Raw genomic sequence first — 27,438 nt, forward strand, 5'->3', positions numbered from 1 at the left:
TTTTTTTTTTTTTTTAAGATTTATTTTACTTGGGCTAATCCTCCGCCTGCGGCGCTGGCACACCGGGTTCTAGTCCCGGTCAGGGCGCCGGTTCTGTCTCGGTGCCCCTCTTCCAGGCCAGCTCTCTGCTGTGGCCAGGGAGTGCAGTGGAGGATGGCCCAAGTGCTTGGGCCCTGCACCCCATGGGAGACCAGGAGAAGCACCTGGCTCCTGCCATCGGATCAGCGTGGTGCGCCGGCCACAGTGGCCATTGGGGGGTGAACCAATGGAAAAGGAAGACCTTTCTCTCTGTCTCTCTCTCTCACTGTCCACTCTGCCTGTCAAAAAAATTAAAAAATATATATTTTACTTATTTGAAAGACAGAGAGGTCTTCCATCTGCTGGTTCACTCCCCAAATGGCCGCAATGGCCAGAGCTGCGCTGATCTGAAGCCAGGAGCCAGGAGTGTCCTCCAGGTCTCCCACGCGGCTGCGGGGGCCCGAGGACTTGGGCCGTCTTTTACAGCCTTCCCAGACCACAGCAGAGAGCTAGGTCGGAAGTGGAGGAGCGGAGTCTCAAACCAGCGCCATATGGGGTGGCGGCACTGCAGGTGCCAGGCCCACTGCACCTCATTCCTCTGTTCTCAGGAGAGGGTCAGAGGTGAAGCTCATCGTCTGGCCTTCCTCGCCCTGCTGAACGTCTGTGCCGAGGGCTCTCCGCACTCTCACCTGGCCCTCAGGAGACTGAATGCCGGCCGCCCCCATGTCACGGCAGGGCTTCCCACCCAGTCCACTTCTCTTCCAGAAACACCCGCACAGACAACCCGGACAAGCGTTTCGGGGGCAGGTGTTTGGGTCAATGGTTAAAGTCGCCCCAGGGCCCTGTTCAAGCCCTGACGTCCCTGTTTCAGCTTCCTACTAATCCACACCCTGGGAGGCAACAGGGCAGGACTCAAATGCTCGGGTCCGCGCCACCCACGTGGGGACCCAGATGGAGTCCCAGCCCAGCCGCTGCGGCCGTGTGAGTGACCCAGCAGGTGGAGATGTCTTTCTGTTTCTCCCTCTCCATTACTCTGCCTTTCAAACAAAAAAGATCTCTGGGGAGTGGGGGAAGGATGGTCTCAACTTTTGACTCGGGAGACACCACACTTGGCCTTTGCCAGCAGATGGGCCAACAGCCCAAGGACATCTCTGAGCTATGACTCAAGGAAGGAGCGATTATGAAACAGAACAAAAAAGCTGACTCCACAGGATGCACATATATCCTGGCCAGAGAAGACCAAGGTCAACGCAGAACTGGCTGGAGGCGTCCGTCTGGTGCCGGCCAGGCAGCAGCCAGGAGGCGGCGCGGGGGCCCGTGGCAGGGAGGCCCGCCCGGTGACGGGGCCCCAGCAGGTCTACGAGAAGCAGGAGTGACTTGTTCTCCTTTCAACGGCACGGCAAGTGCCTGACTGAGGGGCAGACCCTTCCGTGTCCCCCCTGCACCTGGAACCCGGCTCAGTCCCGGGAGCAACGCCTGGGAAACACCCGCGGAAGAACCAGTGTGCCAAGCTCACTCGCACGCGGTCAGGTCACAGGAAACGGAAGGCCCATCGAGCAGTAGCCAGGCAAATCCAGGTTTTTTCCGTATTTTCTCCTCTTATTTTTGCAGGTATAACTTGCATGTAGTAATTCACACAGAACTCAGATGCACAGCTTAAGAGTTTTCATTTGGCCAGAGCTGTGGCGCAGCCGGTAAAACCTCCATCTGCAATGCCGGCCTCCCATACGGGTGCTGGTTCACGTCCCGGCTGCTCCACTTCCCATCCAGCTCCCCGCCTGGGAAAGCAGCAGAAGATGCCCAAGCGCTTGGGCCCCTGCACCCACAGGGGAGACCTGGAGGGAGCTCCTGGCTCCTGGCTTCAGCCTGGCCCAGCCCTGGCTATTTCGGCCATCTGGGGAGTGAACCAGTGGATGGAGGAGCTCTCTGTCTCTGTCTCTCTAACTCTTTCAAAATAAATAAATCTTTTTTCTTTATTTTTATTTTATTTTTTGACAGGCAGAGTGGACAGTGAGAGAGAGAGACAGAGAGAAAGGTCTTCCTTTGCCATTGATTCACCCTCCAATGGCCGCCGTGGCCGGCGCACTGGGGCCTGCACACCACGCTGATCCGAAGCCAGGAGCCAGGTAGTTATCCTGGTCTCCCGTGGGGTGCAGGGCCCAAGCACCTGGGCCATCCTCCACTGCACTCCCGGGCCACAGCAGAGAGCTGGCCTGGAAGAGGGGCAACCGGGACAGAATCCGGTGCCCCAACCGGGACTAGAACCCAGTGTGCCGGCGCCGCAAGGTGGAGGATTAGCCTACTGAGCCATGGTGCCGGCCTTTCTTTTTTAAAGATTTATTTATTTGAGAGGTAGAGCCACAGACAGTGAGAGGGAGAGACAGAAAGAAAGGTCTTCCCTCTGTTGGTTCACTCCCCAGATGGCCACAACGGTCGGAGCTGTGCCGATCCGAAGCCAGGAACCAAGAGCTTCTTCCAGGTCTCCCATGCAGGTGCAGGGGTCCAAGCACTTGGGCCATCGTCCACTGCTTTCCCAGGCCACAGCAGAGAGCTGGATGGGAAGTGGAGCAGCCGGGACTCAAGCCAGCGCCCATATGGGATGCCTGCACTGCAGGCCACGGCCCCTGCTACGCCACAGTGCCGGCCCCCAAAATAAGTAAATCTTAAAAAAAAGTTCTCACAACACACAGTCAGGTCATTAGCCCCCAAACAAGACGGTCCCACCTCACGAGAAAGGTGCCAGCGGCTCTGTTGGGTGCAGAGTACGTGCAGCTGGAATCCCGCAATCTGCGTGGCCTGGTTTCTGGCCTTTCCCCTGTAACATAAGGCTCACATAAACGTTTAGCAGGTGACTTGCTCTCATTTATTGGAAAGGCAGAGCGACCGAGACGGACACAGCGGGAGATCTGCCGTCCGCTGGTTCAGCTCTCCAACGCCTGCAAGTCACAGCCAGGCCAGGCTCCTACCGGCCCCAGCGGCAGTTCGAGCGCGTCCCCCCAAATTCACGCGTCAGAAACGTGAGCTCCCGATCCTCCTGTTGCTGATACTGCGAGGGGGCCGTGGGGGTTACGGGCGAGCGTGGCTCTGCAGGAGCGGGAGGAAGCTTCCGGCCGGCTCATGCGCTGCGTGGCCCACGTGGCCATCGGACCACGCAGCAGGACGGCCCTCCGCAGCCTGCAGACCCGTGATCCACGCCGACTTCCAGTCCCGTCTCCCGGCCTCAGGCACCTCACCAGGCCTCCCCTCCCCGCCTGTCATGGAGGTGGCGGGACAGGGCGGGGATGTGGAACAGGAAGTACACAGGACCCAGAACCAGGCCTGATGGCGGGGGGTGGGGTGGGGAAGGGGCACCTCCCCACACAAACCCCACAGAGGCCTGACTGTGGGAGGGGGCACCTCCCCACACCTCCCCCACAGCAGGCCTGACTGCCCTGGGGAGGGGGGACACCTCCCCACACCTCCCCCACAGCAGGCCTGACTGCGGGGGGGCACCTCCCCACCCAAACCCCACAGAGGCCTGACTGCGGGGGGGGGCACCTTCCCACACCTCCCCCACACCAGGCCTGACTGCCCCAGGGAGGGGGGGACACCTCCCCACACCTCCCCCACAGCAGGCCTGACTGTGGGAGGGGGCACCTCCCCACACCTCCCCCACAGCAGGCCTGACTGCGGGGGGGGGACACCTCCCCACACAAACCCCACAGCAGGCCTCACTGTGGGAGGGGGCACCTCCCCACACCTCCCCCACAGAGGCCTGACTGTGGGAGGGGGCACCTCCCCACACCTCCCCCACAGCAGGTCTGACTGTAGGAGGGGACACACCTCCCCACACCTCCCCCACAGCAGGCCTGACTGCCCTGGGGAGGGGGGACACCTCCCCACACCTCCCCCACAGCAGGTCTGACTGTGGGAGGGGACACACCTCCCCACACCTCCCCCACAGCAGGCCTGACTGCAGGGGCGGGGGGGACCTCTCCACACCAGGCCTGACTGCCGGGGAGGGGACACCTCCCCACACAAACCCCACAGCAGGCCTGACTGTGGGAGGGGGCACCTCCCCACACCTCCCCCACAGCAGGCCTGACTGCCCCAGGGAGGGGGGGACACCTCCCCACACCTCCCCCACAGCAGGTCTGACTGTGGGAGGGGACACACCTCCCCACACCTCCCCCACAGCAGGCCTGACTGCGGGGGCAGGGGGGCCTTCTCCACACCAGGCCTGACTGCCGGGGAGGGGACACCTCCCCACACAAACCCCACAGCTTGCGGGGCTGGGTGGTTAAGAAGCCTCACTGGCAGAGTGGGGAGGGGTCTCCCACCCTGCAGCAGTCCTGGGAGGCCGGCCCGGCCCTCCCTCCGGGACTCACCAGGGCCCACGGCTGTTTGGGTGCTGTAGGCGCCGCCGTGAGCCAGACTCAGCGCCCTGCCCGGGAGAAGCTCACAGCCTGGAACCCCAGATGCCCCAGCCCGGCCCGGCACCGAGGGGAAGCCACGGGAGTCCACATGTCCCATCAGCCACCTCCGGCTGTTACAACGAAATGCCAGGGGCAGCCGACGGAGCTCTCAGTTTCGGAAGTTCAAGTCCAGTGACGGAAGCGGGTGGCCCTGGAGGGCATGGCGTGTCCACGGGAGGGTCAGGGGCGAGCTGGCGAGCAGAGCGATGGCGACCCCACTGGGCTTTGCAAGGACCCTCTCCAGGGTCCTCCTCCTGAGGGCACACCCCAACCCCCCGCCAGGCCCTAGCGAGCCGTCACCAGGAACGGGGGACTTGGGGTGGGGGCTGAGGGGCAGAGGGGGTCCCTGAGACAGCGGTTGTCATGGCGCGCGGTACTCCAAACGCCCGGTGCACACCGAGCGCTGCTGCCTGAAGTCCAGCGAGGTCCCGGCTGGGGACGGGAACCTGCGCTCTGAAGGAGACCCCTGGGGCAGGCCCCGGGCCGGCACTGCGGGAACGGACGGGACAGACGCCCGCGTCACAGGGATTCAAACCCCGGTCAGACCCCGGCAGTGGCCGCTGCCGACCCTTGACCCAGGCCGTCTCCTCACCTGGCACAGGAGGGCGGTGGGGGTGGGGCAGGGGTGGCGCAGGGCCAGTGCTGCCCGGGCATGTGGTCCAGGATGGCCCCTTGTGCCCAGCTCCAGACACCTGCTCCCATCAGGACAGTCCTGTCTTCCGGGCGGGGGCAGGGGGGGGTGCTCACAGTGAGAAGTGACCTGTCCCCCGGCTGGGCGCAGGATCCCAGCAAGCAGGCGTGCTGGAGGGGCTTTGAGAGCGAGGCAGGTGGTGGTGCCCCCTACCGGGGACACGGAACGGACGCTGGCCCAGCCAGAGGGCACGCTCTGGGGCTGCTGCCCCTTCCCCCAGCTCCAGCCTTCTTTGGAGCCGTTAATCCCTGCCCAGCAGGCCAGGCCCGGTGGGGGCCCCTGGCCTCAGCCACGCAGAGGCTTCCCAGTGTAAATGCCTGCGGCTCCTGTCACGTGGGCCTGGGCAGGTGCCGGGCCACCTACTTCCTGCCCCCTCCCCCTCCCTCGCCAGCTGGCCTCGCTCACCTCACCGTCTGGAAGTCAAAGTCCCAGGCTTCCCGGGGAGGCCCACGTCCCGGCTGTGCCCTCTGCCCAGCTGGGTGTCCCTGGGTCAGGAGCCCACCAGGCATCTGTGCTGAAGAGGAGCGCAGCCCCCGTGCGGGGGCTGGGGAGGGCTGGACCCCGAGCCAGGGGCCTGAACGCGGGCTCACCCGTCTCCCCGGCCAGGCCCACACAGCACCTCCTAGAACCCTGAGCCTGGCACTGGGCAGAAAGAAACCTCCGGGCCGGCGTCTCGGGCCTGGTGTCGGTCTGAGGGGTCCCCGAGGGGGTCCCGTGAAGCCCTGTGCAGATGTGGCTGGACGCAGGCAGGCCTGGGCACCGCGCACCCAGAGGTGGGCCTGGGGCCACGGGTGCCCGAGGTAGGGGCGTCCTCCCACGGGCAGTGGCCCACGGTGGGCCTGGGGCCACAGGTGCCCGAGGCAGGGGCGTCCTCCCACGGGCAGTGGCCCACGGTGGGCCTGGGGCCAAGGGTGCCCGAGGCAGGGGCGTCTCCCAGGCGTGCTGGCCTCCCACGGGCATTGGCCCACGGCCACGGGGGTGGCACAGGCGGCCTCGGGTCTCTGGGGTGTGAGCCCGGTCCTGAAGCCCGGCCCTGCGAAACTGCAGAGATCTGGACGATAAACCAGCAGCCGGGGAGACAGAGCAGGCGCCTGCGAGGCCCCTGCCCGGAGGAGGGGGCCTGTGGGCCTCCCGGGAGCAGGAAAGATCCCGGGCCCTGCCCGATCCCCGCAGGAGGCGCGGACCCCACAGGTGAGGGCGGTGGGAGGAGCCGCGGCTTTGCAAACCCAGCGCTGCCCCCACCTGCCCCACCGTGCCTCAGTTTCCCCCGCGGAGCAGGCAGCCAGCCTGATGTCCCCCGGCCAAGGTCAAGGGCGCCCTCCCTGTCCTTTGCTGCAGAGGGTCCCGCGTCCATTCCCTAACGACCCCCTTCCCTGACAGGCTCCATGCACCTGCACACCCGCGGCCACCCCAACGCCTCCTCGCAGGCCCCAGGCACCGCCTTTATGGGAACCTCTCCGTGCCTCAGTTTCCCTGGGCGGACACCGGTCCCCGCGGCTGCACCCCGAGCGCGGCCACGGGCTGGACACGCGCTGCTCCCCGTGTTCCTACTGGTGCCCCTCACTCGCAGATGGCAAGACCCAGAGCGTGGGGCGACGCCCGGGCTCCCGGACAAGGGGCCGCGTCTCCGCCGCACACGCGGCGGGGCTCCCCTCGGTCCGCCCGCACGGGCCACCAGCGCGCGTGTGCCCCGCGGCCACACCGCAGCCCCACAACAAAGAGACTCCCGTTCCGCGGCCGCCTGCCCCGGCGCCGGCGGGAGGCGCGGGCCGGCCCCGCTCGGGAGCGGTCCCGGGTGGGCGCAGGTGCGCCGGGGGCCGCGGCCCCGCGGGCTCCACGCACCGCAGCCCCTCGCGCCTAGGGGGCGCCCGCGAGGCGCTCGGCGGCGCCGCCTCCAGCCGCGATTTAAAGGGCAGCGAGGGGCGGAGGGATCCCTGCCGCCGCCGTCCCGGCCGCGATCCCTCCGCCGCGAGCCGAAGCGACGGCAACGACGCGGCCCGAGCTCGCGAAACCCGCGTTGGATGCGCCCGCCCCCGGGAGCGCCCGGTGCGGGCCTTGTTCCTCTCCGGCGTTGCTGCCCCGCGCCCGGAGGCCCGTCGGAGCCGCCGCGGGGCGGCCGGCGCTGCGCTGGTGGCGCGGTGTCCCTCCGCCGTCGGGTGTCCGCGCACTCCTTTTCGTGTCCTTCCACCGGTCCCGGGCGGCGTCCGGTGGCTCACCGGGGGCGGCGACGCGTCTGCGGTGCGGCCGGCGAGGCTCCGGGGCGGTGAGGCGAGGGCGCCCGGGCAGCGGCGGCGGCACGGCGCGCGCGAGGACCCGGGACGCGCAGCCCCGCAGCGGCGGACAGCTTCCGGACGCCGCGGCCGCGCGCGAGGCGGAGGTACAGGCCCGGGGGCGGGGGCGCCCGGGAGCGGCGGCGGGGCCGGGCGGGGGCGCGGGCGGGGGGCGCGGCGGCGGCGGCGGCGGCGGGTGGGGGCGGGGGCGCGGCGGCGGCGGCGGCGGCGGGGACTTCTTTTTCCCGGCAGCGGATGGAGCGGGCGGTGCTGCGTCCGCGCCGCCATCTTGGATTTTACTCTCCATTTTTCTGAGGAATTATTTTTTGGTGATTAATTCTTGTCGGCGGGGGGGGGGAGAAGAGGCGGACGAGCGCGGGGCCCGGCGGCGCGGGCCTCCCCCACCCCCGCGGCGCGGCGGCCGGTGAGTCGGGCAGGGGCGGGGGCGCGCGGGCCGGGCCGGGCCGGGGCGGGCGCGCGGCCCGGCGGCCTGCAGTGGTGGCCGCGGCCGGAAGGGAGCGGTAGCGGCCTCCGGGCCGCGGCGGGCCGGGCCGCGGCCGCGCGAGGGGAGCCGCCGCGCCGCTCGCGATTGGGGGACTCCGCTCTCCCTCCTCTCCAATGGGCGGCCGGGCGCCGGCTCGCCCAATCTGCGGCGCGGCCCTGCCGCTGTTGCGTGGCGGCGAGCGCCTCCCTCCCGAGGCGCCCCCGCGCGCGGCCGCCCCCTGCCCATGGCGCCCCCCCCCAGCCCGGCTGCCGCGGCCCGCGGGGCGCTGTGTCCCCCGGGGTCGCCGCGGTCCCGCCGGCGGAGCAGGTGGCGCGCCGTGTCCCCGCTCGGGCTCCTGGACGGCGGGGCGCTGGCCGGGCGGGGGCCGCCGCGCCGGAGTGCGGGCCGGGGAAGCAGGTGCGCCGGCGTCCACCGGCCCCGACGGCGCGGAGCTGGGCAGCGCGCCTGCAGTCCGTGGTGAGGCGCCGCGGGGACCTGACCCTCGCCGAGGGGCGCAGGCCCTTTAGCCCGGGGCGGCGCGGGGTGCCCGGCGCGGGGGCGAGGCCGCTCAGCCGCCCGAGCCGCAGGTGCGCGCTGCGCGCTCCGGCCGGGGTCCCCGCTGGACAGCCTGCGCGCTGCTGCGGCCCCGGGTTCCCAGGCCGGCGCCTCCGGGAGCCGGTGTGCCCAGCGCCGGGGAGGCGGGGCTCATCCTTGGTTCCAGACTGGCCAGCTAGACGCCGGGCTGTCCACGCTGTGTGGCTTCAGGCGTGGCTGTTGCAGCTCGGTGTGGAGTGAGCGGTGTTCGCTGAGCCCGGGCGAGGAGAGGTGGGCTTGTTTCTGAAGCCAGACTTCACCGCCCGCGGAGGAGGTGGGCGGCAGGTGCCCGCGGGAGGGCGTCCGGGGTCGGCCTGTGCTGACCCCTGGGCCGCACAGGTCTGCGGCTGAGGACGGTTTTCCCTTGCGGGGCCGCGGGGCCGCGCGGACAGATTTGGCGTGGGTGGCATCGGAGCGGCGTCCCGACCCCCAGCGACACCTTTGCCTTGCGAGCCGCTGGCCCACGCAGGAGCCGGCTGTGCCTCCGTTCTCCGACGCGGCTCCTGGGAGCCCAGCTCGGGGTGGGAGGCCTCCTTCCCGGCGCGTCCACCTGCCTGTGGCCACTCGCTCGCAGGCTCAGCGCCGGCAGGAGAGACGCGCTCGTTTCGTGGTTAAGATGTAACTCTAAGATGTAACTTTTTCACCCTGATTTTTTTTTTTTTAGTTATTTTCTGGGAAAACAGTGTGGTCTTAGGGACTTAGCTTGGTGTAAAAAGTGGCTTTACTTGCCGTAAGAACACAAGACGAAGTCACTGCACGGTAGCTGGGAGTAGCCGGTGGGTTAGGAGGCAGGTGCTGCCTGTGGAGGCGCAGGCTCTGTCCCGAGCCCGCCCTCGCGGTGGCCCCCGGAGCCAGCGGTTCTGTGTAGTTCTGCTCCACCTGGGCTCTCGAGCTTCGTGCTCCTGGGAGATGGAGAGGCGTCAGCTGGGGGGAAGGTGGCCCTGACCGGCTCTGACCGCCTCCCTTAACTGTTGGCGGGCTCCGAGTTCCACGTGGTCTCCGAGGGCGCACACACGTGTTCCTCAGATTTTATTGCTGCACGTCTTATTTTCCATGCGTTACAGGATTTTGCTATTTTAAAGCCATGCAAGAGAGGATCCATCTGTAAAGACGGCCCCGGCTTTATTTTTGTGAGTCGTGGCAGCGCCGCCTGCTTGGCCCGGTGAGCTGCAGAGGGGCCCTGGCAGTCGCTCGGCTGCGTGGTCTCCCAGAAGGGAACTCTGCTCTCCAGGTGCGCGGTCCCCCGCTGCGTTTTGGGCGCCAGAAGGACCCCCGAGCCAGTTTGGTCACAGTGTCGCGTGCGGGCACCCTCTGGGCGCACGGAAAACGCTCCGACTGTTGAGTGTCGCTGGAGATGGTGAAGGGCCCTGCTCTGTCGCTGCGTGTGGCGTGGGCGGGGCCCGCACTGTCTTCTCTCCAGGACACCACAGGTGGATCTCGGAGGTCACTTCCAACCCCAAGGTCGCCGTTCCACCGCACTGCTCTCCTTTCTAAGAACCGTTTCCGTCCTGTTGACATCCCGGATTGGCTTCTCTGTTCCTCTGTGTGTGGCACGGGGCTTTGCCTCCCTTGCCTGGTTTTTGAGACGCACATTGGGTGTTAGAACTGAAAGACTGGGGTGTCCCAGTGGACTCAGAAACTCAGCTTTTAAGACCCGTGGGCTCCGGTTCTCCCACTAGGTCTCCGCAGAGTGAGTGTGGTGAAGTAAGCACGCGAGAGCGGAGTGCAGACTGGGGAGGTTTGCCGGCGGAAGCCTGCCTCGGGGTGGAGCTGCGTGTGGCCTGGTGTTGGCATAAGCTACAGTGTGCAGTTTCAACACAAGGGTTTGCTTTTAAGACTTATTTATTTGAAAGTCAGAGCGAGGTCTTCCACCTGCTGGTTCACCCTCTAAATGCCTGCAACAGCTGGGGCCGGGCCGGGCAGGAGCCAGGAGCTTCTTCTGGGGCCCCCGTGTGAGTGCAGGAGCCCAAGGACTTGGGCCATCCTCCCCGCTGTCCCAGCCACAGCAGGGAGCTGGAGGTGGAGCAGCCCAGACACGAACCAGCACCCACACTCAGCACCCACACGGGATGCCGGCATTGGCTCGCCTGCTGTGCCGGCGCCGGCCCCTTCAGCACAGGGTTTCAGACTGACCACTTAGAGGCACAGCAGGCACTTCGGAGCTTTGGCTTCTGGTTTGCAGTGGTAACCCTGCCTCCCTGCCGCCCCGCGTGGTCAGGCTGGTGTGAGTCCTTGGTCACGTGTGTCGGGTGAGGGGTGCCTAGTGCAGGTGTCAGGGCGCCTGTGTTCCCACTGTGCCACCTTCATAGGAAGGCCTGGTCAGAACTCTGACACTGGCAGAGGGTCCTGCCCTGGTCTGCCCCGGTTTTCTCACAGGCTTCCCTTGATTTTGGCCCCCTCCTCACCTTGCAGCCCCCGGGCTCTGGAAGTGGGGGCTCTCGGGCGCCCTCTAGTGTGCCCTGAGCACGGCCGGTTTCCAGCACCAGGAACAGTGCCGTGCTGCCGAGTTCGGTGTAGAGCGAGGTCTGCGAGACGATCACTGCCCGACGCATACAGTGCGGCTGAAGTGTCTGGTGCACCTTAGTGACCTCTGAGGAGTGTTCTGTTTCCAAGGAAATGCTGCTGTGTGTCACAGGGAGAAATCCGTATTTTACCAGGAAGACCACCCTCTCAGGGACGTGGAGCTCCTGGCACTGAGAAATAGGGAGGGCTGGCTTTGGCCAGCGAGCCCGTGGAGTCTGAGACTGAGGAAGCCGTCGGAGACCTCCTTGTCTCTCTGCCTTAGTCAGAAACAAAGCCCTCACTCGGGGTCTTGGTGAGCTTAGAGCCACTTGCCCCTAAAGAGATTTGGTGGGTGCTGATAGATACCAGGGGTGGGGATTAGACTGAAAATTCGTAGACTTTTGGTTTAGTTTCCCCAGTTATCCAGCCGGCAGCCTCGTACCGTAGCACAGTCTTTGCTGACGTCGTACTGGTCTCTGTACCCCTCTGATAGCTCCAGAATACTCCGTTGTCTCTCTCCCCACCCCACATTACACTCTGAGCTCTGTGAAATCTGAAATCACATAGGTTTGGTTCTGTTTTTCTTCAAGTGTGGGACAAAAATTGCTTTAAAATCTGTTTGGGTCAAGACTGTGTTGTTGCTGTGATGTTAAGGGTGCAGCCCCTGGACCTGGCCTTGTCTGTCTGTCTGCTGTAATTCTCTTAGCTGTCCTTGTCTGTAAGACCGGGGTGGTGATGGCACAGCGCGTGTGGGGGGAGATGACACCGTGCACATGGAGAGATCGCACCGTTCTGGTACCCTAAAGCGGCACGACTGGGCGGTGCCAGGCCGGACGCCCCCCTGCCTCGTGTCTCCACGCGTGTCTCTTCTGCTGTGTGTTGGACGTGGCGCTGGGTGCGCTACCCTTCCCCAGACACTGAGTGGGGTTGCCCAGCTCCTCTCATTTGTTAGACGGCTTTGCAGTTCTTGTATCCGTAACACCAGAACCCCTCTCTGCCCGTGCCCTTTAGTATCCTAGCTGCTGCCTCCCCCTCCAGTGTCGCGGCCTCCACCTGGAGCACAGTTGAGCTGGTCTTCCCCGTGGAAGCTGAGTGAAAGGGACTTCTCCACGCGGGTGTTCAGCTCTGCAGGGAGCGGCTCTGTCCCTCTTTGCTTTTGCCTTAGTTACTTGGAAGGAGGCCTTTTAGTGATCTTTGCTCATTGAGAATTAGACCCTCTTTTCATTTTATAAATAAGACGTGCGGGAGGCTGAGTGGTGAGTGCATGGACAGGCTGCTGGGGAGTTGGGGGGCAGCTGGGGTGGCCCCAGGTGCTTGGGCTCCAGGGCCACCTCCTTAGCCACTGTATGAGCCGCTTGCAGATATGGGCCTTAGACGCAGACCACGAATCCCCTCTGAGGCTCCCCTCATGCCCTGCTGCCCACTGAGAAGGCACTGCTGTTGGTTTGCTTGAGCTCTGCGTGCTGTGCTGGCCGCAGCCGGACGGGGGACACCAGGTGGAGTCTGTTCTAGAAAAGTGAAGCAGTGGATCTAGGAGATGGACAGCAGTGAGAATCTCTGGTTTTGTTTATAGACTCTGGTAGGGGAGAAGATGGCTCAGATGTGTAGAGATAGGGACGCAGGTGGTTTTACTGTTTTTTTGGGGGGGATGTTGGTTTGTTTTTTTTGAATTTTTGTGGAATTTCCTTCAACTACGTCAGCTAAAACTTTCATTTTTAGAAATACTTGCAGAGACTGCTGGAGACATGGATGCTTTTCACATAGACTCCTTCATCTTAATGGGAGAGAGCGCAGATACATAATAAACTGGGAAGCAGGGCTTTCTGAATGAGACAGTTTATTCCAGTCCAACTGTGGATCTATAGGCAAATAAGAAAAGTATTATGAATGTCTGGCCCTGAGTTTATCACTGTATTTTGTTTTAAATGTTTTGCTAAGTGAAAAACTCAAGTAGTTTTTAATGTAAGTTTTACTATAAACAGAAACACGTTCACTGTGTCTAGGACGGTTTTTGGTTCCCTGCAGCGCGTGCGTGTTAGACGCGTAGTTGGCAGCCTGGTGTGCACCATCCTGTGCTTCATGCCTGCGTTCCCAGTGGAGATGACTCGGACTGCTCCGAATCCCTTATTTTTAAAGGTGTTTAGCGGCTTATCCCGTATGTGTTGGAATTTTCAGTATTTATGGGGTGTGACGGCCCTAAGCCTCTCTGCTTCGGCTTTCATGGCGCCCGTGGCGGGTTCCTGTGGCTGCCGCGACAGAGGAGCGCACTCGGTGCTTTGAGGAATGTGGCCGTGTATTCTCACGGTTCTGGGGGCCACAAGCTCAACATCGCTTTCCTCTGGGTCCCAGGCGAGGTGTTGGTGCTGCGGCGCGGGGGGAGGGAATCCGTTCTCTGCCTCCTGGCTTCTGGTGTCCGCCACGCTCCTGAGCTGGGACCACGTCGCCGTCTGTGCCTGTCCTTTCCTCTGCCTCTTCTGGAAAGGCGTTTATGATGGTAACCCAGGGGAGTCTTTCATCTCTCAATTCTTGATTTATCCGTATCTTCAGAGACCACTTCCCCGTAAGGAACGTACACGTTTCTGGAGGTTTGGCCGTGCTGCGCTGGGGCCAGTTTTCAGCCTGCTGGCCGCCTCTAGCGCAGTTATCTCGACTAACTGGTGTGGTCAGTGTTCTGCAGATCTTACTGAGGTCGTCTCTGGCCGTCATTTTGCCCTGGAAAGGCGGTGGGTTAAGAAGCACTTGGGCGTTCTCAGCTGCAGGCCTGTGCCTCCGGGGTCAGACGGGGGCATGGCCGCGGGAGGGGTTGAATCCGCTGAGGCCGAACGCATCTGAACTGGACTCCACAAAAGCTAGAAGGAACACAGGAATGGTGACCTAATAGCACCGTGGGCCATTGTCATCGTCCTACACATACGCGGAGACCTGCTCTTTGCAGTGGAGTTGACAATGCTAAATACCTGACAGTGACGGTGCGGCTGAGGTGGAGTCGTGCTTAGGAGTCGGGGACACGGGAATCCCCAAGGCTCTCCTCCTCTCTCTCTTTTTCTTTTTGACAGGCAGAGTGGACAGAGAGAGACAGAGAGAAAGGTCTTCCTTTGCCGTTGGTTCGCTCTCCAATGGCCGCCACGGCTGGCGCACCGCGCTGATCCGAAGGCAGGAGCCAGGTGCTTCTCCTGGTCTCCCATGGGGTGCAGGGCCCAAGCACTTGGGCCATCCTCCACTGCACTCCCTGGCCACAGCAGAGAGCTGGCCTGGAAGAGGGGCAACTGGGACAGAAGCCAGTGCCCCGACCGGGACTAGAACCCGATGTGCCAGTGCCGCAGGCGGAGGATTAGCCAAGTGAGCCGCGGCGCCGATGCTCTCCTCTTCTCAGCACTAGCTGAACTCCATGCCACGTTGTACGTCTTCCCAAGTGGGACACATTTCTGACAGCAGTATTTCTAGGAGCCAGTTTGAGGTTACAGGTGTGACCATAGATTCATGGCGACTTTCTCACCATCAGTGAGACAGCTGTTACCCCATGAAAGTGTTGTCAGTCCCACATTGGGGTATTGAGCGTAAATGCTTCTGATAGCTTTGCAGGGCAGTTTACATGGTTTAATCACTAGAATTACTGTTAGAGGGCTCATGGAGTCTTGGATGTGTTGATTGCAGCTGGATTTGGAATTCTTTGATACATTACAGAGGCCCTTTTTTAATTTAGATTTTGGAGGAAAGAACTAATAACCTGTTGGGATTAGGTGTAGTGTTAAGTTTGCAAATAGGGGTGTGGGGCAGAGCTGCTGCCTGTGACGCTGGCATCCTCTGTGGACACCGGTTCAAGTCCCAGCTGACCCACTTCTGATCCAGCTCTCTACTGATGGCCTGGGAGGAGCAGCGGAAGATGGCCTGAGTGCTTGGGCCCCTGCCACCCACGTGGGAGATCTGGAGGAAGCGCCTCGCCTCTACCCGGCCATTCGGCCATTTGGGGAGTGAATCAGCAGATGGAAGATGGATCTCTTTCTCTGTTAACTCTTTCAAATAAATAAATCTTTGTAAAAAGGTGGGGGTCTGATGGGCAGGCATTCTTTTTGCAGTGGGACACCTGAATCTCACGTCTGCATGCCTGGTTCGAATCCGGCTGCTCTGCTTCCGATCCAGCTTCCTGCTGCTGTGCCTGGCAGGTGGCAGATGATGGCCCAAGTGCTTGGGTCTCTGTCATCCGCATGGGAGACCCAGATGGAGTTCCTGACTCTTGGCTACAGCCTTCCTCAGCTTCAACCGTTGTGGGCATTTGGGGAGTGAACCGGCAAATGAAGATCTCTCTCTCTTTCCCTCTGTCGTTATGCATTTCAGATCAATAAGTAAATCTTAAAAAATTGTGTGTGTGTGTGTGTGAGAGAGAGAGAGAGAGAGAGAGAACACGCGACATGAACGGGCTGGTGCTGTACCAGTGAGGCGAAGTGCCCCTTGGCTGGTTCCCACCACAGCGGGGAAGGCAGCAGTCATAAGTGTCGCGCGGAGCGGTGGGCACGGCTGGAATAGGCACCCTGTGAGAAGTGCTCTGTGTGAGCCTGTGTGAGGAGACCCGGGAGGCTGGAGACTGGAGCGTGGGCAGGGCGGGGGGCGTCCCACATGCCGCGGCTTTGTTGCAGTGGGAAGCTACCCAGCCTGTGGGATTTTCCTTTTTTATTTTTAACTTCAAATTTGTTTTATTACAGCAGTAATTACGTGCTCATTTTTAGAAGTTACATATGTAGTAGGTAGAAATTCTGTATAATTTCATTCTCCAGAGATAACGCTGTCAACCATTTGGTGCATTGAACTGTTTTTTTTTTTTTTTTCCCCAGATTATAGCTGAATCATTTGGATTTTTTTTCATTTCTGAATAAGCATTTCTAACAGTTCTCCAGCAGGTTAGAGCGTATTTCTAGAAATCGTGTGTCACTTCTTTCAGTCACTTAGGGCTATTCCCCTGGTACTGGATAATTTAGGGTCAACCATCAGTAGACAGATTTAACGTGTAAGATGGTTAGAGTTCTTGGTAACATCACGGGAAATGTTAAAGTGCGTGATAGTTTCCAGAATCAGTGTTTTGTTTTTCTGACATATTTTTTTAAAATCGTGGTTTGTGGCCGGCGCCACGGCTCACTAGGCTAATCTTCCGCCTAGCGGCGCCTGCACACCGGGTTCTAGTCCCGGTTGGGGCACCGGGTTCTGTCCCGGTTGCCCCTCTTCCAGGCCAGCTCTCTGCTGTGGCCAGGGAGTGCAGTGGAGGATGGCCCAAGTGCTTGGGCCCTGCACCCCATGGGAGACCAGGAGAAGCACCTGGCTCCTGCCATCGGATCAGTGCGGTGCGCCGGCCGCAGCGCGCCAGCCGCGGCGGCCATTGGAGGGTGAACCAACGGCAAAGGAAGACCTTTCTCTCTGTGTCTCTCTCTCACTGTCCACTCTGCCTGTCAAAAAAAAAAAAAAAAAAAAAAAAAATCGTGGTTTGTGCAAGATGTTGGAAAAAAAAAAAGTAAAGTGAAAGCTTTGGACCGGGGCTGGCGTTGTGGTGCAGTGGAGTAAGCTGCTGCAGGGGTGCTGGTAACCCTTCTGAGCTCGGGTTCCTATCCAGCTCCCTCCTAGTGTGCCTGGGAAACCAGTGGGGCATGGTCTAAGTGTTTGCGCCCTGCCACCCACTTGAGAGATTCTGGGAGTTCTGGGCTCCTGGCTTTGGCCGTTGTGGCCATTTGAGGAGTGAACCAACCAACGGAATATTCCTGTCTCTCCCTCCCTCTCTAACTCTGCCTTTAAAATCGTTTGTTTAAAGGTTTATTTATTTATTCAAAAGGCAGAGTTACAGAGAGAGGAAGACCGAGAGAAAGGTCTTCCATCAGCTAGTTTACTCCCCAAAGAGCCACAATGGCCAGAGCTGGTCTGGTCCAAAGCCAAGAGCTAGGAGCTTCTTCCGGGTCTCCCACATGGGTGCAGGGGCCCCAGCATTTGTGTCATCTTCGACTGCTTTCCCAGGCCATAGCAGAGAGCTGGATCAGAAGTGGAGCAGCTGGGACTTGAACTGGCACCCATATGGGATGTTGGTGTTGCAGATGGTGGCTTAACCTTTTGCACCACAGTGCTGGCCTTGCCTTTCAAATCTTAAAAAAAAGAATAGAAAGATTGGAACCAGAGTTTTGAGATTGCACAACTGTTCGCTTAAAAGCCGCGGAAGTGTTTGTCGCTTGGTGAAGGACTGTGGCGAGATGGAAGGGCACTGGTGCCAGCGGAGCCACCGTCCCTGCGGGGCGCAGAGCAGGTGTTTTGTGTGAACCAAGCACATTTTCTGTGAAATAACTGTTTGCTTTTGTGAAATCACCAAAAAATTAATGCGGAAATTTTCCATCTGCTGGTTCACTCTCCGGCTGCCCGCAACAGCCAGGGCTGGGCCAGACCGCAGCCAGGAGCCCGGAAGTCCTTCCGGTTCTCCCACGTGGTGGCAGGCATCCAAGCACTGCGGCCGCCATCCGCTGCCTCCCAGAACGCGTTAGCAGGGAGCGGCATTGTAGGCAGGGGGGCTGCTTCGGCACCTGATCTGGGGGGCAGGCTTCCACCTGGCGTGCCACAGCACTCAGCGGACACCCCCTTGTTCACGTTGGCTCTGGGGTCTGAAGTGCATGCTGCTCTCCCGCCTGTTGATGGAGCACAGCCCTGGGAGGTGAAGCTTCCTCCCGTTGACTCTGAAGTTGGTGAGCCTCTCAGACATGGCTCTGTGCGTGTTGGAGATAATCAGTTCATTCCCTCAGAGCCAGCAGATGGGGAGGTCCCTGCCCCATCGTTCTGCCTTTCTGCTAGATGAAAATAAGTGTTTTTTAAAAAAAGATTTAATTTATTTTTACTTGAAAGTCAGAGTTACACAGAGGAGAGGCAGAGAGAGAGAGGTCTTCCATCTGCTGGTTCATAACCCAATTGGCTGCAACGGCTGGAACTGTGCCGATCCGGAGCCTGGAGCTTCCTCTGGGTATCCCATGGGGGTGCAGGGGCCCAAGCACTTGGACCACCTTCTACTGCTTTCCCAGGCCACAGCAGAGAGCTGGACAGGAAGTGGAGCAGCCAGGTCTCGAACCGGCGCCCATATGGTGTGCCAGCGCCCCTGGCCAGGGTATTAACCCACTGTGCCACAGAGCCGGCCCCTGAAAATAAATGTTTTAAAAGTGGGTGTTGGCCGGCGCCGCGGCTCACTAGGCTAATCCTCCGCCTAGCGGCGCCGGCACACCGGGTTCTAGTCCCGGTCGGAGCGCCGGATTCTGTCCCGGTTGCCCCTCTTCCAGGCCAGTCCTCTGCTGTGGCCAGGGAGTGCAGTGGAGGATGGCCCAGGTGCTTGGGCCCTGCACCCCATGGGAGACCAGGAAAAGCACCTGGCTCCTGGCTCCTGCCATCAGATCAGCGCGGTGCGCCGGCCGCAGCGCGCGGGCCGCGGCGGCCATTGGAGGGTGAACCAACGGCAAAGGAAGACCTTTCTCTCTGTCTCTCTCTCTCACTGTCCACTCTGCCTGTCAAAAAAAAAAAAAAAAAAAAAAAGTGGGTGTTATTGGGGTCAACACTGTGGCCTAGTGGGCAAAGCCACCGCCTGCAGTGCTGGCATCCCATATAGACACCAGTTTGGGTCCTGGCTGCTCCACTTCCAGTCCAGCTTTCTCACTGCCTGGGAAAGCAGTGGAAGATGGCCCAAGTCCTTGGACCCCCGCACCCACATGGGAGACCCAGAAGAAGCTCCTGGCTCCTGGCTTTGGATCAGCGCAGCTCCAGCCGTTGCCACCATCTGGGGAGTGAACCAGCGGATGGAGGATGTCTCTCTTCTCTGCCTCTCTGCAACTTTGCCTTTCAAATAAATAAATCTTATAAAAGGAGGGGGGTGTGAATGATTTAGCGTCAACGTAAACACATTGGAAAGGGGCTAAAGTAAGAATTATAATTAAGAGGGAAATTGTGTTTGTGAATGTGGAGAAAAACAAGGAAGCGCAGTGCACAGCCCCTTCAGGAATCCCACCCCATTCTCAGACTCCGGTGATCTCTGCTCCTCTGATCCAGAGAATCAATCTGGTGAAAAAGCTTTGAATCACAGGTCCTCTGACCTTTTCTGGGGTGTGAAACCTAGTTGTTTTTTCTTGTTTTGTTTTTTAAGATTTATTTGAAAGGCGGAGTTAGAAAGAGATCTTCTAATTGCTGGTATACTCCCCAAATAGCCACAACGGTCAGACCTGGGCTGGTCTGAAATCAGGAGCCGGGAGCTTCATCCGTGTCTTCCATATGGGTGCAGGGGCCCAAGCACACCAAGCGTCTTCCGCTGCTTTCGCAGGCATATCAGCAGGGAGCTGGATCGGACGTGGGGTAGCTGGGACTCAAACCAGCACCCATGTGGGATGTTGGCACTGCAGGCAGCTGCTTCACCCCCTATGCCACAGTGCCAGCCCATAATCTTTTTTTTGTAAGTGCTTATATCCCCTTCTTCCCCCCCCCCCCCAAGATGTATTTGAAAAGCAGAATGACAGATTGGGAGAGACAGAGACATTGCATGCTCTGGTTCACTTCCCAGATTGCCACAACGGCTGGGGCTGGGTCAGGCCAGGTGCAGGATCCTGGAGCCCCATGCTGGTCTCCCATGGGTGCAGGGGCCCGGGCCATCTTGTGCTGCTCTCCTAGGCACATTAGCAGGGAGTTGGATCGGAAGCGGAACAGCTGGACCTTGAACTGGCTGTTCCATGTGGGATGCCGGCCTTGTGAGCAGTGTCTTGTCTTGCTGTGCCACAGTGCCGACCCCTGAGCTGTGTTTCCTGAGGTCTTTTGTCTTGTCACCGTTACATCCATTTCAGTTGTTGTTTGTGAGCAAGGTGCAGTCACCAGTGGCCGCTTTTAGATTCCTTCTGCGCCTCCGCTTCTACTGTCAGGTTTGTCATTGCCTCCCTGGAGCTGCTTTCTCCTCATCCGAATCTCGAAACGTCAGAGTGCCCCGTGTCCCGCCATACTCGCTCCTCGATACGTTACCAGTAATGCTCCAACTCCAGATTTAGATCCCAACCCTAGACCTGTACTGCAGCCGCCTCTTCCACTGGGATCTCTAATGGGCGTCTGTCTGTCTTAGCCCTCCATGTTCCATCCCTCTGCTTGGAGGCGTGTTGGAGTCCTTGTTCCCTCACTCCCACATTCAGCCTGTCAACAAATCCTGTCTTCTAGCAAAATCTTGAGAAAAGATCCCAAACCCGTCACTTCCTGCTGCCTCTGCTGCTGCAGGCTACTAGTTGTCCTCTGGTTATCACAGAGATCTCTTAACTAGTCTCCCTGTTCTCTCTTGTCCCCAGACAGACGATCTCCCGTCTGCTGGTTCACTCCCCAGATGCCGGCAACAGCTGGGTCTGGGCCAGGCAGAAACCAGGAGCCGGGAACCCCCCCCAGGTCTCCAGGTGGGTGGCAGACGCCCAGTTGCTTCATCAGCACTCTTCCCAGGGTGTGCCCGGTAGGAAGCTGATATCAGGAGCCAGGGCGCCTGGGAGTTGAACCCACCAGACATTCTGTCCCTTGTAGGTCATTGGGTCTTTTCATTAAACCAAATGCCCTCAAAATTATTGAGATAATTGTATCCATTAAGTTAGATAAGTAAATTCTTTTTAAAGATTTATTTATTTGAAAGGCAGAGTTATGGAGAGACGGGGGTGGGGTGGGGGCAGAGTCTTCCGTCTGCTGGTTGACTCACCTATTGGCTGCAACGGCCAGAGCTGCGCCAGTCCGAAGCCAGGAGCTTCCTCTGGGTCTCTCACATGAGTGCAGGGGCCCAAGGACTTGGGCCACCTTCTACTGCTTTCCCAGGCCACAGCAGAGAGCTGGATCAGAAGTGGAGCGGCTGGAAGTTAAACCAGCACCCATATGGGATGCCAGCACCACAGGCAGCGGCTTTACCCGCTACGCCGCAGCGCCAGCCCCTAGATAAGTAGATTCTAGTGTTCCGTTACACAGTAGAGTAGCTAGATAACAACAATAAAGTATGTATTTTGAAAAAGCTGGAAGATGGCTGGCGCTGTGGCCCAGCGGGTTAACGCCATGGCCTGAAGCGCCAGCATTCCATATGGGCACTGGTTCAAGACCCGGCTGTTCCACTTCTGATCCAGCTCTCTGCTGTGGCCTGGGAAGGCAGTGGAAGATGACCCAAATGCTTGGGCCCCTGCACCCGCGTGGGAGACCCGGAAGAAGCTCCTGGCTCCTGGCTTCGAATCAGCACATCTCCGGCTGTTGTGGCCATCTGGGGAGTGAACCAGCAGATGGAAGACCTCACCCAACTTTCTCTGCTCTCAACTCTCAATGTAACTCTGACTTTCAAATAAATAAATAAATATTAAGAAAAAAGAACAAACTGGAAGACAGAATTTTTGAATGTTTTGACCACAAAGAAATGATAAATGAGGAGATAGATAGGATATGCTTGTCTGGATTTGAGTTTTACACATGCATGCAAGTGTGGAAACATCAGATGGCACGCCACAACCGTGCAGCTTGTATGTGTTGACTTAAAACAATGTCTGAAGTTTGTATGGTGTTTAGGACATGTGTGTTAGGTACATGTGAAATGTAAGTGAGCTTGGTGGCTGCCTTGGTCTCATCGCTGAGATGGGAGACGCGCTCTGTCGCCGACATCCGGACAAGGGACACACCGATGAAGACACAGCCTTGTTTGGTTCCGTGCTTGCTCCCCAGTGCCTGCCGAAGTGTCTGCAATGTGGTAGCTGTCCGACATCGTTCCTGGCATTTTTCTGTTGGGAAACCAGAACAACGGAACCTTTGTACCTTAAGGAGTGGCCAGGACTTGAAATTCTCTTCTGCCGATTTTCAGGTTAAATTGAGGTAATTTTTACTTTAATTGTAGTCAGTGGCTAATTAGCTCAGATGTTGTCAACCAAGCCAAGCTCACAGAAGCGTGTCCACGCGAGTCATCTGTGTCCCTGCAGAGACTGCTTGTATGCTGGGGGTGGGAGTCCTCTGTAGCAGCCGTGAAACTTTAGGCTTGTGCTCTGCTCCGTGTCTTCAACTCCTGTTTCTGCACAGTCCCTTACAGCGCTGGCGTGGGCGAGCTGTTTGCATTTAGATGTAAGCTGTGGTTCTGTAGGAAAGATCACACACCACCAAGGACAAGGCCTGGACTCAGTGCAGCAGCGGCAGACCTGGGTCAGGCCCAGCTTCCTGGTAGCGGGCACTGTGGGAGGCACCAGGCGCCTGACGTGCAGGTGGGCGACCCAGATGGGGTTCAGGTTCCTGGCGTCAGCCTGGCCCAGCCCTGGCTGTTCTGGACATTGGGGCAGTGAACAGGGAATGGAGAATCCCTCTCCATCTGTGTGTCTGCCTTTCAAATGAAACGAAAAGAAATAAATGAATAAAAGAAATCCATGCTCCTGAGGGCAGAACAAGCGATGCCCTGGTAATGAGTATGTAACTCATTCTGGGCTGAAAATACACAAACAGCCCCCAGATATCGATCCCTTTGCTGCTTCACCTGTGAGCTTGCGTAGGCCTTGCTTCGGTGACCGTGTCCCAGCTTCTGCTGACGCAGACCCAGTCGTGGATGCAGGCGTGCTGTCAGCCGTACTGTGACGGGAGCGCCCGCTGCACTGAGCTGCCTTCGCTTCACACGAGAATAATATCACGAGATAAATACATAAATGGCCGTGAGGACACAGGTTTGGTCCAGGTTGGATCAGTAACCCACACTGAGTTGAAGTTGTGAATAAAGTAGAGTGAATCTGCCTGTGTTCCGTGAACTGGGCTCAAGGGTGCTGCTACTAAAATGATTTATTTGTGAACTTTTCCTAATTCTCAGGATACGTTAGCTTGAAATCATTATTTTGTAATTTTTCTTAAATTCTGGCATCGCTTCGTTGCCCTAACAGATAATGAAATGGATGCACACGCACACAGAGCACACTGGAGTCCGCGTGACCTTGGAAGTCTCAAGCATGGGTGCTGGGCCTCGGGTTTCTGCTTTTTATGTCTTTTATTTTTTTTAAGTTATTTTTATTTGTAAGGCACAATACAGACATCAGTCCTACATCCAGTGGTTCACTCCTCGAATGGCTGAAGTGGTCATAGAGAAGATTTTTAAGTCCCAGCTAAAATTCCCACTCAAGAGATAAAAATTAGGGCCTGCACTGTGGCATAGTGGGTTAATAAGCCTCTGCCTGCGGTGCCAGAATCCTGTATGGGTGCCAATTCAAGTCCCAGCTGCTGCTCTTCTGATCCAGCTCTCTGCTGTGGCCTAGGAAAGGCAGTGGAGGATGGCCCACATCTTTGGGCCCCCACACCTGTGTGGGAGACCTGGAGGAGGCTCCTGACTTCAGATCAGCTCAGCTCTGGCCATTGCAGTCATCTGGGGAGTGAACCAGTGAATAGAAGACATATCTCTCTCTCTCTCTCTCTCTCTCTCTCTCTCTCTCTCTCTGTAACTCTAAGTAAAATCTTAAAAATCAGGAGCCAGCCGCAGATTTAGTTGCTGCCTCTGACACCAGCATCCCACTTGAGCACTAGTTCAAGTCCCAGCTGCTCCACTTCTGTTCCAGCCCCCTGCTAAGGCACCTGAGAAAGCATTAGATGATGACCCAAGTACCTGGACCCCTGGAGTTCCAGGCTCCTGGCTTCAGCCTGTCCTGACCCTGGCTATTGCAACCATTTGGGGAGTGAACCAGCAGGTAGAAGATCTGTATTTCTTCCTTTTTCTGTAACCCTTTCAAGTAAATAAATATTAAATAAATAAAAGTATTCCTTGCCATAAAGGAGACCTGAGGGAAGCAAAAATTAAGTTTTCTATTTGTGTTGGGTATCGTTAAGGGCACGTCCAGGTCTGCATTTCTGGGAGTGCTTGAAGTAACTTACTGTTTGTACTTTCCTGTGTCTTTGTGGAAAGGGGAATTAGTTCTGGTCTGGTGTGCCTGAGAGATTTGAGGGTAGCCTCTACTCATGAGTGCTACAGGCTTGCATGGCATTGGGTTTGGCTTCCGTTTCATCTGCAAATTGAAGGAATTGTACTGGTGATATCAATATTCCATATATTTAGCTCTAAAGTTCTGTATGTTTGTAGTTTTTAGTGTATGGCCTTTTTTGTCTGATTTAATACTAAAACATGATTCTGTGATGAGATTGTGATGAATGGCCGTCTTCTCATTTCAACAGGTGTAATCTGTTTTACTCTCATTTCCCAAGGTCCTTGTAGATTACAGAATTCTCCACTATCCAAGCCATTCAGTTTCCAAATGCAGCTAATTAAAGTTCTGAGGGTCGGGTATGAGTATTGAGCACCCGCTCAGTGTCAGCCACTCTTCTGAGTACAGGGACTGAAAGGCAGAGTGAGTCCCCACCTCAGTTTACGTGTGATCAGGTTCCGGGGGCACCGCTGTCTTGAACATGGCATTGTGTGGGGGTCAAGGGGGGGCGGCAGGTGCTCCTTAAAGCGGAGACACATCACTAAGCCACTTTGTGATACTCTGTCTTTCTCAAGGGTCTGCTTACCGTGCTCTTTCCTGCATTGACTCCCCATTTTGTTTGTTTCTCTTAGGAGAGAACGTTGACCTTATTCTCGGAGCTGTTTGAAGAGAGTGACTAAATGCACCTGAGTCAGGCTGTCTGTGGGTATGAAGTGGTTGGGAGAATCCAAGAACATGGTGGTGAATGGCAGGAGAAGTGGAGGCAAGTTGTCTGACCATCAGCAGAACCAGTCCAAGTTCCAGCCCGCAGGCAAGGACGCCCTGAAGGCAGGCAGAAACGCGGTGGACAGGAAGTCCAGCAGATGTACGTACACCCCTGAACGCTCAGCGCTGCCGTTGTGCTGGGCTCATTGATTCTTCCCAGTCTGTAATGTGTATTCTGTTTTGTCTGCAAAACAATTTTTACGTTTTCATAGTTAATAGTATAGGGGTTTTCATAAATAATTCTTATCAAGCAATATGGAAAACTTAAAGCTAGTGCTAAGTGTATATAATCGTAATTATGCTTTCCTATCTGTAAATCTATTTTGTAGAATTTATATCTGAATGGTTAATCTATAAGTTTTGTAGTGCTGTTGCTTGGTTTCTTTTGAGTTTAAACTCTGTTACGTTTGTTGTAAGTATGTGTGTTTTTGATAACTTCTCAGAGCAGTAAAGTCAGCTCTGAATGTAGGATAAACAGAACTCACTGTCGGGCGGCTCCACACGCTGCAGCTGTTCTGGTCCTGATGGAATCACTGCCTTCCGTGCCCGTGGGAAGGAGGACCACCTTTAAGGTTCCCGTGTTCTTAACAAGGATCTCGCCACTATTGGATTTTCTTAGTTTGTGTCAGAATTGGCTTACTCCCAGTGGTTTGGGTCGGCCTGGGGTTTTTCTGCAGTTCCAGGTAGATTATACCAGTTCTGATCTGTTCCTTTCTCCTTACTCTTTGGGGTTTGTGCTGTTCCCTGGACTTGGAGCGCCCTCGACCTAGCTCCGTAGCAGATCAGGTCACTGTTCTGTAGAAAGCTAGATGAGAACAGGAGAGAGGCCAAGATTGAGTGGGCTCCTGCGTGGTACCAGCTCACTCCTAAGGTTCTGTGTGCACCCTAATCCTGCCGTGCTCATTATTTGGTGGGAACCTGAAAGATTGAAAAGTACAGTGACCCAGTGAGTGGTGTTGGTTCCAGTCAGTAAATTGGTTCACCTTCTAACTTTTTTGGCTTCCTTTGTGCATCATAGTGCAAAGAGGCTTTCATTGTTGGAGATAGATGAGTAGACAGGCGCAGAGGGGCGGGCTAGGGAAGCCCAGAATGTGAGGATGTAGCATCACAGAGTAATACTGGGCAAGAATTGTGTGGGCAGAGAGCAGTGATGGAGGCACAGGAGCAGAGCGGGGCTTGTCTTCAGAGAGAGTCCTCAGCACAGCTCCCAGCGACCACGCTGAAGGGAGGACAGACAGTGCAGTCCTTCCGTATCTCAGTGCTTGTTGTTTTTAAATGAAAGGCAGCGTTGCAGAGAGGAGAGAGGTCTTCCATCCGCTGGTTCATTCCCCAAATGGCCACAACGGCTGGAGTGCCGGTTGGGAGCCAGGAGCCTCCTCTGGGTCTCCCACACAGGCGCAGGGGCCCAAGGACTTGATGGCTTCCACTGCTTTCCCAGGCCACAGCAGAGAGCTGGATTGGAAGAGGAGCAGCCGGGACTAGAACCAGTGCCCATATGGGATGCTGGCGCCGCAGGCAGAGCTTTAACCTACTGTGCCACGGTGCCGGCCCCACAACATTATCAGTTAACTAAACCTAACAGACATCTGTAACATTCTGCCCAACAACAGCAGAATCCAGTCTTCTCGGGTGTGCATAGAACATTGTCTGAGACACACTGAGCTGGTCCATTAATGTGCCTTCATAAACTTAAAAGCGTGGAAGTCATCCCGATACGTTCTCTAACCACAGTGGGTAAAATTTAGAAATCAGTAACAAAGAAGTCTGAGGGGCTCACGAGTCCTTGGAAAGTAAACACGCTGCTAAACACCTAGGGTGTCAAAGGAGAAATCACAGAGGAGCTGCAGGGGAACATGTCGGCCTAGTGGCTGAGCTGCTGGCTGGGATACCCACACCCCTCTCCCTCCCCCACTCCCTCTCCCTCTTATTCTCCCTCTCCCTCTCTCCCTCTCTCCCTCTCTCCCTCTCTCCCTCTCTCCCTCTCTCCCTCTTATTCTCCTTCTCTCCCTCTCTCCCTCTTATTCTCCCTCTTATTCTCCCTCTCTCCCTCTTATTCTCCCTCCCTCCCTCCCTCCCTCCCTCCCTCTCTCCCTCTCTCCCTCTCTCCCTCTCTCCCTCTCTCCCCCTCTCCCCCTCTCCCCCTCTCCCTCTCCCTCCCCCCCGCCTCTCCTCTCTGAGTGTAACTCTTTCAAGTAAAATAAAATATTTTTGAAAATCATTTGTTTATTTGAAAGACAGAGTTAGGGGGTAGGAGCAGGGGAGAGAAAGAGAAAGGCATCTTCTATCCACTGGTTCACTCCCCAAATGACTGCAACCACCAGGGCTGGGCCAGGCTGAAGCCAGGAGCCTGAAACTCCATCTGGGTCTCCATGGGGTAGCAGGGACCAAATACTTGGGCTGTCATTTGCTGCCTTCGCAGGCGCATTGGCAAGGGATGGATGGGAAATGGAACAGGCACTTACATGGGATGCTGGTGTCACAGTGTCAGCTTAATCTTCTGTGCAGTATCACTAACCCCTAAATGTTTATTTTTTTAAATAAATGAAAATTTAAAAATCGGAAAACACTTAAGATGAAAAATGAAGATAGATACAGTATACCAGAATTTATAGGATGCAGCCAAACTGGTGACTTGGAGTGAAATTTATAGTAGTAAGAAACCCATAATAATAATACAGAGCTCGAATTAGTAACCTCACCTCTGCACTTGGAACATCAGAAAGAAAGTGGACTGAGCTCCACA

The 27,438-nt window shown here is 57.7% G+C and overlaps 1 protein-coding gene across 5 annotated transcripts in view; it reads left to right on the forward strand.

Moving 5' to 3' along the window:
• Window positions 1–7,151: 7,151 nt before the first annotated feature.
• Window positions 7,152–27,438, forward strand: part of KMT5B (lysine methyltransferase 5B) — a 67,727-nt gene continuing 47,440 nt past the window's right edge. The window contains exons 1-2 of one of the 5 annotated variants that reach the window (XM_051840841.3): window positions 7,152–7,540; window positions 24,563–24,795. In XM_051840841.3, the coding sequence (XP_051696801.3) occupies window positions 24,639–24,795 (157 nt within the window). In that variant the 5' untranslated portion in view covers window positions 7,152–7,540; window positions 24,563–24,638. Of the gene's footprint in view, window positions 7,541–7,691; window positions 7,858–8,030; window positions 8,786–24,562; window positions 24,796–27,438 lie in introns of those variants that run through there. The other 4 variants (XM_051840842.3, XM_051840844.3, XM_051840843.3 and 1 more) reach the window with 4 other exon arrangements.

This window comes from Oryctolagus cuniculus, chromosome 1, assembly GCF_051225735.1.
Source record: "Oryctolagus cuniculus isolate XC-2025 breed Fujian yellow rabbit chromosome 1, ASM5122573v1, whole genome shotgun sequence".
Taxonomy (NCBI): domain Eukaryota; kingdom Metazoa; phylum Chordata; class Mammalia; order Lagomorpha; family Leporidae; genus Oryctolagus; species Oryctolagus cuniculus.